Consider the following 14,525-nt stretch of genomic DNA (forward strand, 5'->3'; position numbering starts at 1 on the left):
TTGTGAAACTATGGAAGTCTCCGGCACTCCTCCTGGTATGCACGTCTACCAAATTTTGGAATGTTATTTCACAATGTTTTTTTGTATTACTTTGTTTTAAATTTAGTACCAAGAAAATGTTGTTTACTCGTTTGAAAAAGATCGACTGGTTTAATAATAGGGAACTATGTTATCACCAGCTGTTTGATTGCTTTTTAGTATCTTGGAAAACAAAGACGATAACATTGACACTCGCTATTAGCAGTCTCATTGTAACTGCACGCGCATTAACAATGTGCTTTATGTTTCGTCACTTTTTCGGCAGTTATTTGATTAATGATTATATTGCACTAGTTTGTCATGCGTAAGTCATCACAATCACAGAAAAAACTAACACTGCTAGCTCCAGCGTATATTTAAGATTCATTCCATTTCAGCTAAAACACCAGGCGCGTCGACATCGTTTTCCTTTAGATATAATGCTAACAATGAAGAGCTGGAAGAACTATTTGAAGCTTGTGAAGATGACCCTCCCACACCACAATTTGATGGGTCGCCTGTCGTGCAAAGCGAGAATGCCAGCCCGAAGAGAGGAGACAAGACCCCATCAATTTTAGACAAATATTTCAAATCTATTAGAGCTGAAAAGTTTGAGGACAAGCCATCAGAGACCAAAGACTCCAAACCTGCTGAAGAAAACCGCACTCCCCCTAAAGAGGTGTCATCATCTCCCATGAAGGACTATTTGAACCGTCTTGGCAAGAGAAGTACATCAGAATCGGCCGACGTGAAGGAAGTGAATGAAACTTGGAAGATATTTCACGATTTTAAGTTCAAAATTGCTCAAGCAGTTGAGGACATGAAGACAAAATCTCTTGAAGGTAAACTTTGTTTTTTTTTTAATTATTAATATTCATGATACTTTTTTGGAGATTTTCTTATAGGCTTATTGTATAGGAACTTTAAATCAAACTATTAAATTTTGTATGTTATTTTTTCTTTTTATAATATCATTGTATTATTAAATATTGTAGCAGTCAAGCTCCTTTAGCAGCAGAATTACACATCATTAAGTTCATGCTACTTGCTTTATAAAGGCTTAAGACTTTAGTAGCAGTAGAACTTTCTTTCCTTTTAAAAGAGTTCATCTAGGGAAGTACTGCCACCTTACCTATTTCTGCCACCAAGCAGTAATGTTACCATTACTGTATTCCAGTTTTGGGCACATGGGACTTGTCAACTTATGTCTCAGAGTGACTGGCGCAGTGGCAGTGCGCCTCAGATCTTTGTGATTTAAAGCTCTCAGTGGCACTGCAATTGTTCTGGGCAGGAGTGTATCTTACCATCAGGCGCACTTGTTAGTCCCGTCACTTGATATATTAAAAAGAATAAAAGTCTGAAAATACTTAAATTATAACTCTTATAAATACCTAATTTTTTTCTTTAACAGAATCAAAAGAGAAAGGTGTTCTTAGAGATAGTTCTATATCAGACTCTGAAGAAAGTTCAGCAATAAAAGACTTAGATCTCAGCATTGGGGATACAGAAAATCAGGTAAGTGATATTTCATTACACCACATGATAAAATTAATACTAAAAGAAGTTTTAAAATTCACTCAATTGAATAAATTCATCGTATTAACAGCATCTTATATAACATTACTCCTATATTTAGAACTATTTGGAAAATTTTACCTGAAATCCATTGACCTACCAACAAATGGACGTCGGGTCTAATTAAAAAACCACGAAAAAAATGTCTGAAGTTAAGCTATACAAACGAAATATAAAAAGTAAAACCTTTAAATTGTAACATCATTGCAGTACTGCCTAATTTTGCTTGCAACAATTTAAGGGCCCAAAAACACCATATTCAGCTTCTACTGGAAATTTAACAAAATGCACCATATTTCGCTTCGACTGAAAATTACTTGAACACAAGAGTAATGGAGTAGCCTTTATCGTAAATATTAATTAATATTTGTATATATTATTATGTCGAATTTTGTACAAATTCACTTAAAGAAATAATAAAGAGTTGGGCAGAGACATACATACAAATATTACTAAAATGTGAAAATAAGCGTGTACTATAAGAAATGTACCGATATTCCAACTAAACGTAAACTCAAATATCCGTAATTTCGAAAACCGATTTATAATAAAACTGTTACGCTTTCGAGTAATTGATGCTTTTCACAAAGACAAAATCAGCTTTTGTTTTGTAATCTTCCTAAAAAAATATATTTGACATTATGAAAATTCATTTCGGGCAAATGTATATTCTGACTTCTGATAGGCAATCCCAAGCCGTAAAACGAGTACAACAATATTTTGTTAGTTATTACTAACGTTTAATTAAAAAAATCGTTAAAATCAACTCTATAGTTTCTTTGTCCTAAATATTTCAATCGTTTGTGGTTTGAACAATTGAAAATGACCCAAGAAGTTTATAAAAGCTTCTTGAAATTGACGTAATGGGTCTCTTTCCGTCTTTTACGCATGCAGTGTGTAGAAAAAGGACAGTTAGCTATTTGATTATTTTGTGTGCTTTTGTAATTTATATTTACGATTCATTTATATATTAATTAAATACTAAAAAACTGTAAAAAATAACCCTTTTAAATGAGAACTATGATAACACAATATATTTATTTAGTGAAAATATGATACAAAATCCTATTTTTACACTTTACTGCAGTGATTTTTACAAGTTATTATTATATGGTACTGCATGATTGAAAACCGCGCTGTAAGTCGAACACACTCTGTATGTGATTTTAACGCCCTATAGGTTGCGGACACTTTTTAGCGCGAACCCGATGTTCATTTATTGGTAGGTCATTGCTAAAATGTTAAGGTATACAGTGTTTTCTTTTTTTAAACGGGACAGTATGGGGAAATCTCAAACCATCGAAGATACAAGGAAACTGTCTTGGGAACCATAAAGTCTTTTTTCATGAAAACAAATTTGACATAGTCAATTTTTTGGCCAAGCGTGAGTTGACCATAAAAATTAATAAAACTGATCTAAATTTTTTATGGTGCTGATCGACTCAGTTTTATGTAAGGATCATTTCATTGTATTGGATGCCAAACAATTGGGACAGAGGGTTGGTCAAATTCATAAAATGTTTATCATACAAAATTAATAAAATTGGCTACTTTTTTTTAATGCTAATAGATGCAGTTTCTTACATACAACTTCTGCAGTTTCTTAAATACAATGAAATGAATCCTTAAAGCTTAAAAAAATTTGATCAATTATATTCGTTTTTATGGACAACTCACGCTTGACCAAAAAATTGACTATGCCAAAATGATTTTCACAAAAAAGTCTTAATGGTTCCTAAGACAGTTTCCTTGTACCTGTTATGGTTTCGGGTTTCCTCACGCTGTCCCATTTAACAAAACACTATAATAAATTGGACAGACAAAATGAAAAATTTGAAATAATTAATGAAATAATAAGATTATACTTTTCACTTTTTAAATGACAAAAACAAATGCTTTTCTTTAAAATTGCCCTATTTAGTTTTGTATGATTGAATAAAAACATAATATTTTTTTACTATTTCGGGGCACTTTCCCTTTTTTTTAATGTACATATAATTTGAGAACTAGTTTTATATGTAAATGTCATTACTCAATTAGTTTAATGTATTAGTACAATTCTGTGACATAATAATAGTGACTAGTAACAGACATATTAATGTATTAATAAACATGGACTGTGTACCAGTGATGAAGGGTGGATATCCTCAAGAGAAAAGCCAGGTTAGACCCATGTCATAGAAAATTTCAAAAGCCGGTTGTGCTAGTCTTTATGAATTGATGCTATAATGAACGAGCCACTGTTAACTTCAAAAAGACCTAACAAAAACACAGACAATGACAAATGATTATTGCCAAAAAGGAACATGAAACTGCGCATGAATTCGCCCTCCATTATTATTTTCTACAAAAGCAATTATAGTATGTTATACATGGGATATTAGTTTAGTATCTTAAAACAATGATGCCACTTGCACTCTGCTACCTAGTCTAGGTAATCTACCTTCCTTACTTGCACCTGCGCATAACTAATTAATTTAACTCTCGTAATTAACTCAATCGCAATCGAGTTGCTCTGCCTTTTAAATTCGCTTAATTAAAACGACACGAAGTACGGTCGTTTTTTCACAGTAGGCAGTTGTCAGTGTGCCGTCTTTTACTACAGCAAAGGAACTTTGCGATGGGCAGCTTAGCTCCTCAGCAAAACAATCAGGCATTTTGCAAAAATTTCGTGTTGCGCAGCTATATCGTCGGATAAAGTTGTCAGGCGTTTCGTTTATTCAAAACGCATTATATTATGCTACGCCTAGATATAATATAATGTATGTTTATTTTAAATAATAACGCACACACTCAACATAGCCCCGCACTAGGGTAACCCTGTTTCGCGGGTGCCATGGACACACACATAGACAACCACAAATTACAACCAAACTCACGAGAGAAAGAAATGTAGGCCATACACATATTTCTCCCGGCTCGGGAATCGAACCTGGGACCTCTTCGTGGCAGTCGGTACGATAACCGTTCGGCCACGGAGGCAGTTATGACTTATGGGGTGGTAAAATTTTCTCGTGACTTTATTTATCTTTAATAACACTTTTAGGTGTCATCATTGGAGAGCAGTATGCAAAATTTATCAGAACTTACGAACCTTGTAACAGCTAAAGCTGCTGAGAAAGAAGTTAGTTTTCCACTGGAATCTAAAAACAATTCGGAAAGCAGTGATGACACACATAGGAATATTGGTAAGTTATATACATATAGTCAATGGAACATCTGTTCTACCAATTTAAATATTTATTAGGAATAAAATCCGTGGCGAACTAGACTATTGAATTTGTTCTCAGTGCTTTTGTGCAATGTTTTTAAAAAAAAAAAAGGATAAGGGGAACTGAAGATTTAGAGACAGTTTCATATCTCGCGGCTTTTTATATATACAAATCAATGGCTTTCTGGAATAGTAGCCTACCTCAAGAACATCTAATTCAGCAGGAATATGGTTTCAAAAAACTGAGTCGTGTCTCCCGTGAAAGATAGACTGTTATATGATTATGGAAAGCTTGGTGTGTCATTCACAATAAAATTTAGAATTTACTAAACATATCTAAGTAGTAAATAAAAAAAGGAACTGTTTTGGATTGGGCCACTATTCTTGAATTCAGAAATTTGATTTTACTTTAAATCACTCCTTTACCCATTCTGTTTCCACTGCAAGACACGAGTCTCCTGCAAGTGGTTAAGCCTGCCTTACATGTTAAAATAGGCAGTGATTTATTATTTGGCAAATTAATTAAGTAAGTATTGACATTTATCTATGAGCGAATATTAATTATCCGATAGCTGTAAAATGTGTACTTAACAGTACGTCTACTTATCAGCTTTGATTATCATTGCTAATCAACTAACTTCGACAAGGTGATTTTATTTCCAGTTGTTTTTATTTATTAAATTTTTTTTTCCTTGAAGCAAAGGTAGTGTCGAGTTCTTAGGTTTTCGCAATTGTTACACATAGGAAATGAAATAGTTTTTTTTTTCAGATCTAAATCATTTTTTCAAACAAACCAACGTTTCGGACTCTTTCAGGTCCCATGATCACAGCTGACAGTCAGGCCGTAAAGGCTAAAAGGCCGTGTGAAGGGCCCGAAACATTGGTTTATATGAAAAACAAATATACGCGAATTTAGATCCGAAAAAGTTTCATTTCCTATGCACAGGTAATGATTTTAGGATTTTTATATATACATATACAAGACAATTGTTTATTATATACCAAATACATTTGAGTTTAACGTGTTATTAGGCAAAATATTTTTACAAAAGACTATTGCTAGACTGTATAACAAAAGTAAAATATTTTTTCTAGTACAAAGTGAAGCAGCAGATCTTTCCAGAGACGTACTAAAGGACTCCAATATGATGGAAGTAGAATCCGGAATTGAAGCGTTAGAAGACGGCATAGATGGTTTCTGCGAGGTCCCGCCATTACAGCCCGAATGTCCATACAACAAACCTGTGGATTTATATCCCTCTGAAACAATGCCACCTGTCATACCGACTCCCATGAACTTTGGCACTCCTCCTAGTAAAAAAAACACACCAACTGTTGATACTTCAACATCTCAAAAAACTTTGCTCTTTAACTTTACTTTGTACATCCTAACGTTTCTAATATTCATTAGCTATTTTTTATTCCCCGAATCCAACATTTGGAATGGCTTCCTTCTTGGCATTTGGTGCTTTTACTTTGCAAGCAACTTCAAGCAGTGGTTGTTGGATAATTACTTTTGTGATTGGGAGCTGAAGAAGGACAACTTCTTCCAACTAAAGCGCAGTAGTGCTATGCCTATGACTTATACCATTCCGTCTATAAAGGAACACAAACCCATTAAAAAGATCGAGGTATGTATATATGCTCTTAAGTGAGTAAATTCAAAATTATTTTAATTCAAATTTTACCACACGCGAAATAGGCGCCCACATGAGTTGAGGACACCAGCCCATTACAGCATACCGTTTGGAAATGCATAGCGGTTTTACTTCTTTTTATATTAAGTTTAGCTTAAGTACAAACATAAATAAAGCTACAAAACCAAATTATGTGTATAATAGCCTAGACTTTTCGTATTTATTGCTTACTAAATTCGCACATGCTAAAAAGCTAATTACTTTTGCAATCTTTTAAAATGCCTCAAGTCGTCCCTTACAACTACTCTAATTAATGTAACTTACAGACGAAAATTAAATTCATGGCGCAACATAGAATATGAAATACCACGTCGCATCTGTACTGTATTTAAATTCATCGTACATACCATGGAAAAAAGATATATTCTACATCTACTTCTATACTATTACTGTTTTATTTTATCTAGTTCTTAGATTTTTACGATCGCTAGAGTTTGGAAATCCCATGGTCACGGCTGAGTGCCCGTGTGTGGCTGACTCAACTGTAACTAAGGGACCTGTAGACGCCCGAATCGTTAGTTTGTTAACAAAAAAAATGCACGCGATGTAGATCCGAAAAAAATAGTTTCATTTCTAATGTATTGTGTTACTTTTTTTTATTTTAATTTATTATCTGTAATATTTTGACTCTGACTTTACTCCAAGGTCATTGAAATAAATTTAAAAATAATCATGAATTGAACTAAATTGTATGTTGACAATTACTAAAAAGGATGCTAAAACATGCAACTAAATTATGGTAAATTGTTTCAGGGTTGGATAAACCATTATAGGTACCCAGATTATGATCCGTACTCGTACCACGTAAACAAAACATTGACAGCTTTTATGAAACTTGAAGGTAATTGATTAACATATCGTAAAAGGTACTTATATCATAAGTAAAATAGTCATGTTCACGCGGGTTTGGTGATGGAATGTGATGAATTTAGGCGTCATAATGTCACATCCTGCTTAGATGTGTCTGGTCCCTTAGACATCTTTATTCTTGGAATCTGCAGTGGCTATTTTCTTAATACCTCTCGGAAATCTTCGGCTTTCTGAATGCACCCGAATACAAATTTCCATAAAGTCATTATTACTGTCGTCCTTAACATGAACAACGTAATCGACATTTTTAGTGAAAGTGAGTTATTTCCCTATCTGGAATCAGCGTAACGAGATCTACAACTACCTTTAGGCGGTTTTTATAATATCTTATTTAATTTCAGTTTTATTGTTAAACAAAATCAGCGTAATCACATTTTTCAAAGAAAAAAAATATTTTTGGGTGCCAATAAGACGAAAGTTATCAAAATACAAATGAGTCGTTTATGACAAGACAGGACAGATTAGATTTATAATTTGAATTCAGAACTACGGACTGTCTTGTTCTTTTGTTTTGATTTCCATGTGAACTATACTGATTATTACAGATGATTTTCACAAAGTTGTTTTGTTATGTATATACTATACGTTGTGTATTAAGAGCGGTAAATAAGAAATTACTAACGAAGGTCTATTAGAAGCCCGACGCTAAAGGCTGAGTGCTTTAATACCCCGAATTTTGTTTTTTTTTACTGTCCCTGATAATGAACTCCCGTTATAATGCACTTCATTATAATGCGAATGTGTGCGTCTGTACATGCCACGCGGCGGGCGTGCACACACGTAAGCCGCGTTGTTGTGTATGAATGGAGTTACCATAATTGTCTTATTTATACTATGGTAATAGTTTACACGTATAACTAATTTTCAATATAATATTACTATCTGACCTTCAAACAAATCCGAAAACAGCCGAAACACGAAGATTCCCGGTAGATACTAAGAAAACCGTTATACTGTACGTATTCTTGTTACAGGTTGCAACCTTAGAATATCGTATACAAAGACCAAAATACGAAAGCGAGCCCTGTGGGACGAGAAGATAGAAAACGTGGACTTTTATCAACATAGACTGTACAACCTCACTGGGGCCCGAATCATTTTATTACCCAAAGGACTAGTGAAGAGACGGTATGAATAATTTCTATAATTAATAATAATAATTCAGCGCACATTCCTTTATCATCACCGATGGTTGGAAAAAGGTGTTCCACATACATATATACGTTATTACGAATGGGTATATAACCATTTCCGGAAATTCGTAATTCGAAAAGTTATTAATTAATATTTGGTGGTTTTAACAACTCTAGGTCACTCCTTGTGTGTGTTGTATGTCTATATACATGTATTTCTAGATTTGAAACACCTAGACAACCACACCAATTACCAGGACTCAAACTAGGAAATTTTAGTCTCTGGGTGTCGGGCGCAGTGGCAGTGCCCCTCAGATCTTTGTGATTTAAAGCTCTGAGTAGCACTGCAACTGTTATAGACAGACGTATCGCCTGCCATTAGGCGCTCGATTTATTCGTCCCGTTACTTAGTATTATTTAAAAAAACAAATGCCTGTACAGTGCGCACCTAAGCAACTGCATTGCTTACCACTCAGAACAACCAGATCAGAACAAAGTTAGACAAGTTTTTTAAATTAAGGACCAAGGACTGGTTCGAAACTTGTCGAGCAAAAATTCAACTTAAACACGTGAGTTGTTGGTTACTTTAGTTAATATGCCTGAGTCTCACGGTGGTTTCTATTTAAAACCTACCGAAAATCGAACCCGAGTCTTCATGCAAAGCCCACTGTGCAAACCCGAGGGCCACCGAGGAAGGTCGCCAAACAATTGTAAATTTAGTTTATTTTATGTAGGCTCTTGGCCTATCGGGAATAAATAACAAAAATATAAATGAAAAAATATATACATAATTGTATATACGAGTATATACCATTATACCTTGCTACCACTACGGTAGAGAGAGACTATGGATGAGTGGAGATCCGCTGTATTCCTGTCTTTCGCTTCCTCCACTCGTCCATATATCAATCAGTTTGATAATGACATTCAAAAAGGTCAAGTCACGTACCAAAAATAAACAAATTTAATGCGATTTACTCGGAATCGACAGAATTGTAAATATATAAAATAATTTTGCCAAAATGTAAAATATAACTAACTCAAGTTCTGTAAATTACGAAATATGGAACAATTCTCACGTAATTGCAGAAAGCAATCATTATATTAATAGTATCCAGTTACGAGAGACAGATAATAACTCAAATACGTATCCTATGTGTCCCGGCGTTATTAATAATTGACCTATTTCGCCACATATACACAAGATGAGTAAAGGTATGTCACGGTTTTGTTTTATACAAAAGCGTTCGCAGATTCGTGTCTTGTGTTATTCTAAAATTAACTGGGGTTAAATTAGGAAATTGCCGTTATATAGGAGAATTGAAATTAAACGAATGTTTTATAAAATAAAATTTATTAAATCAAATTATTAAGTGAACCGTGACCCTGTAAAGAGTTTAAAACGTATATTTTTTTTTTTTGAGAAAAAAAAACGAATTCTATTTTAGATTCTGGAAAACGTTGAATTTTAAAAATATGCACTACTCTTTATTCCTTTGCGGTGATGATCGGGAATCCTTGAAGTTTTGGAACTCATTATCGAATATCCTTACAGGTAGAAAAAATGGTAGTCAATAGGGACCAAATTAGGTGAGTTTGGAGAATGACGAAAAGCTTTAACCTATTTCTGTATGGTGGAGATGATTTGACCGTAGTGGTGATGATCGATTGACTAGCCGTAGTTATTCTTCATCGTCATTCGCTTTTCTTCCCAATAGTAATCAGCCAACTATCATGGTTGTACAAAATCTCAGGGGAATATAATCTAAGGGGATTACTTCCAAACAAACATTTTTGTATGGATAAACTTTTTTTAACACTCTTTGAGCTTGTCGCAAGTGTTTAACCACTGATTTGATGGTAAAGAATACATTTTTCATCTCAAGTAATGGCCCAGTCTAAAATATCTTCGTCTAAGTCAATTCGTTGTCTTCAAAGTGGTTTGGTAGTTGTAGTACGGACAATCGTCAAACTCAAATTAAAATCATCTTTATTTCATAGGTAAGCAAATGCACTTACAAATCGTCATATTGATTAAACTCTACTGCTCATTCGTAAGGCAGATTCCCCTGAGAAGAATGAGCAAGAAACTTTAGGAGTTGCTCTTTGTAAATGGCAAATTTTGAATATCAACCGGAATCATGTTATAGAAGCGAATACATTGCCCTTTAAATGAATTTCCCACTTTATGAAGACGTCTGTTAAAATATTACTATCTGTAACGATTTTTCATGAAAAAAATTACTATTCTTCTGAACATAAATTACATTTTCATAAATGTACTGTGACCCTAGTGCAAGGATGTTAATCTCTTTAAACTTATCTCTCAAAGACACTCTGGGTCCTATATTGTAAATTGCCCTAACCGCACGTTTCTGCAGGATAAAGATTATATTAATGTCGGCGGCATTACCCCAAAGCAAAATGCCGTATGTCATTAAACTGTGAAAGTAGCTGAAGTAAACCAATCTAGCGGTTTCGACGTTTGAATGTTTTCATAATTTGTCATCGCGTACACTGTAGTGTAGTTTATTTTACCGAATTGGCGCAAATGGTTGATAAACTGTGCTCCTTTGAATATTTGTATTGAAATGTGCCACATGTGCACTGCGTGTTCTGATATAGAATGCATTTTCGCAAAGCTTTGTGTGACGCAAGCGCAGCGGCGTGTTGCCTATTATCGCCTGCCTTGAAAAAGCAGACATAGGATAACGAGTTTTTTTTGTTAGAGACGATTTACGATTTTGGTGTAAAGTGCTAGAGAGCATTTTACATTGCTGTAAAGGTACCCTGAGATTGCTCATACCACATTAATACATTAGTACTAAACACTAACACAAATGTGCAAAAACTTCTGTTTGAAATCAGAGTCGTGACTTTCCGCCTAGAGGACAACCAATCGTGATGGTCGATATTTGTAGACTTATTTTTAAAACTAAAATATAAAAGATCTGATAACAACTAAACCTTAGGGATCTTTAGAAAAATTTGTGCAGATATTTTTTGAATGATAGAATCGATATAACATATAGAATTGACGTGCAACTGCTTTTTTTAGTTCATTAAAATGATAATAAAATTCATTTCAAAAAACTAACGAATAATGTTATATAGAGGTGTAGAAAACAATAAGAAAAAGCCAATTGCCAAACTTTGCTCAGATTGGACGATATTAGAAGACATCACAAAATACAGAATATTGTGTTCAATTAGTCTAGTGTGCAATTAGTAAAACTCTTATTACTTTTTCAGCTTATCTGTGTGTGCGAAATTGCTATCGATATAACGTCCACCACGCGTAATTAGTAATTGTTCATACATGCGTATATAAAAAGTGGCCTTGACATTTTATTATTTATTGCGCTAATGAATAATGCTTTTAGCGAAACCATGTTAGTATATATTATGTATAAGTTACGGGCAATTTAATTTTTCGGGCATTATTAATACGGAATAGTCATTATGTCAAAGAGCATAGGCCAAACTGATGAATTTATTACTTTCGCCGGTCCGTATTATATAATGTCCGACAGCTCGCGATGGGCATTTGCTACATCGAGGTTTAAGATGGCCTGAATTTGTCATTTCGACCGAGTATAAGATGTAATAGTATGAATGCATTTAGTTAGATTAGGCTAAACCCTGACGTAACCAAAGCCCTACAGAGCATTCGTTTTATTACTTTGACCAAGACAAGGGTGGTCATTATTTACACTGACCGGAAAAAGTGTTTAATCATGACATTTTTATTACATTGTCCATTTCATGCCAGCGTTTTTAAGACAGACTGGCCATTATTCATAATGTCCACGCTTATGAAATAAGCAAGTGACATACAAAAATACTGACTGTTCAAACTGACAAACGCTCCATGTTAGAGTTGTTAAATGGCAACGAAAGGTCTGCCACATATAAACTAATTAACACAGCAAATAAATATGTTTTCAACCATGGAACTTAAAATCGTAAAGTCTCCTATCCCTATGACAGTTTCTTAAATCATTAAGCAATAAAGGTCAACAGTTAAACCTGTACAAATAAATAAAGCTACAGATGAGACTAACAAAGTACGACCTTGGGGGCGAGTGTGTAGCAGCTAGCAATATTAAGTTAACGACCCGATCAATTCTCAAATCATTCGTTACGGAGAACAATGGATACATTTTTGCTACTAGTGTTTCAACTTTGCTAAAGTATGACAAAGTAATTGTTCGTTTTCATTTGTTGATACGGAACGACTACGGCATCCCCATAGCGTAGGCTGTCACAGGGCTTATGCAGAATTTTGCCTGTCGCATGGGGGTCGTTAAAATACAATTTTTTCATTACTCGTTACGAACTAATGACAGCCATTTTGCCCCGTTTAATAGGTACGAATACGAATGGAAGTAAGTTACAACTTAGACAAAAACAAGTTATTTTCTTAATTCGGTTCACAATGTCATGTTTTGTATTTTGGAATGTAAATAACTCGTTTTAGTCACAATTGCACGACTTTGACTATATTACTAATGCGCAGAGAACGGAATAGGCAATACTTCCCTCTGAAACCTCAGAATGATTAAAAAATTAAGAAAAATTTAAAATTGGGGTGGAAAAGACCCAATGTTTATTGAAGAGAAGTGTATCCTTACCTTAGTGCAGTAAAATAGTGTGTTTATTTTTTGCATTTTTAGTTGATTAAATTCCAGAATTAGTTATACTTGTCAAATAATCTGTGAATACAGTTATTCATATTAAGAACAATGTAATAATGTTTCTTAATTATTTAAGTTAGTTCTCCTTCATGTTACATTTTTTTTCACCCAGTAATTAGTTCATATAATAAACTTTGGTTATTCCAGAGAACTGGAATAACTAAAGTTTTACAAAAGTTTATCAGAAGATAATTTTTAATAAACTTAAACTTTCAATGTCATTTCTCTTTATATGTATGTATACTTCATCGAGCATCATTATTATACCAAGGTTAATATCTGTAGTCGTCACAAGTAACTATTTGAATTAAAGCGTATTTGCCCTTTATTTCAAATATGTACGCTGTAATGTAGTAGTTTTTCATATTAAACTTTTTTTGCACGAGTACCAGTACTTAAAGCTAGTAGAATTTATTGTGAGTCATTGCCAGTCTGGACTATTTTTTGCCTATATTATACGAGGGACTTCCCATCACGCAATAATGTTGGTACTTAGGCCGTAAACGACATTTTAGTAGATTTTTCTACGAAAATTGGACATAGTTATGCAAATCAGACCCTGTACTCTCGTTCTCTATCCGAAACAATTATACTGTCAAATAAGTAATACTCGGCCAAATTAAAAAACGTATGATGCGAATGAAGCTTCATACTTGACGCTGTTTTTTTATTTGGTCGTGTATTAATTATTTCACAGTAATTGTTTCGGACAAATGTTGAGCGGAGAACGAGAGTATACCCTCCAGAACCAACCCACAAAATGTTACTTTCAAAATAATTAGATTTTTGTATCAACAGTGTTCAAAAATAAATAGATAAGTTATTTGATAAACAACTTAACACAGTTATATTTAGCGTTGAGAATGATATAGGGAATCTGGTTTATTTTGATTTTTCTTTAATTTAGTCACATCTTCGATATTGTCATCAAAACCGCATTTTATTAAAACAATAATGATAATAGTATTCTATATCAACCACGGAAGAATTTGGGTTATAGTGAAAAAAACATATATCCAAATGTTGTTTTAATTAGTTTGACCACAAAACCAACCAAAATTCTCACAACAGTGCCACAGCAGATACAAAATTGGCATATCATTGAAATCGGGAATCCCTTGAAGATATGGCAATGTCAAGCCTTTCTTTATTCTGTACTCAGTAAATGATAACTCGAAGCTTAGGCGTTTATCGAACTCATTTGAAGTAGTTATTATTATTGATACAAAGATCGAACAACACAAAGAGAAATTTCTTCAATCTGTCTGGACTCGGAAGAAACAACGTCTATTGCCACACCGGATCATTTTGCCCACTCACTGGG

The 14,525-nt window shown here is 33.9% G+C and overlaps 1 protein-coding gene across 2 annotated transcripts in view; it reads left to right on the plus strand.

Annotated features, from left to right (window-relative positions):
* LOC113228441 (testis-expressed protein 2) overlaps positions 1-14,525 on the plus strand; it is a 29,728-nt gene continuing 15,203 nt past the window's right edge. The window contains exons 1-7 of one of the 2 annotated variants that reach the window (XM_026461742.1): positions 1-35; positions 417-860; positions 1,430-1,533; positions 4,640-4,781; positions 5,900-6,435; positions 7,255-7,342; positions 8,346-8,499. In XM_026461742.1, the coding sequence (XP_026317527.1) occupies positions 11-35; positions 417-860; positions 1,430-1,533; positions 4,640-4,781; positions 5,900-6,435; positions 7,255-7,342; positions 8,346-8,499 (1,493 nt within the window). In that variant the 5' untranslated portion in view covers positions 1-10. The remainder of the gene's footprint in view (positions 36-416; positions 861-1,429; positions 1,534-4,639; positions 4,782-5,899; positions 6,436-7,254; positions 7,343-8,345; positions 8,500-14,525) is intronic. The other variant, XM_026461743.1, reaches the window with a different exon arrangement.

Source organism: Hyposmocoma kahamanoa, unplaced genomic scaffold (genome assembly GCF_003589595.1).
Source record: "Hyposmocoma kahamanoa isolate Upper Pololo Valley unplaced genomic scaffold, ASM358959v1 232, whole genome shotgun sequence".
NCBI lineage: Eukaryota > Metazoa > Arthropoda > Insecta > Lepidoptera > Cosmopterigidae > Hyposmocoma > Hyposmocoma kahamanoa.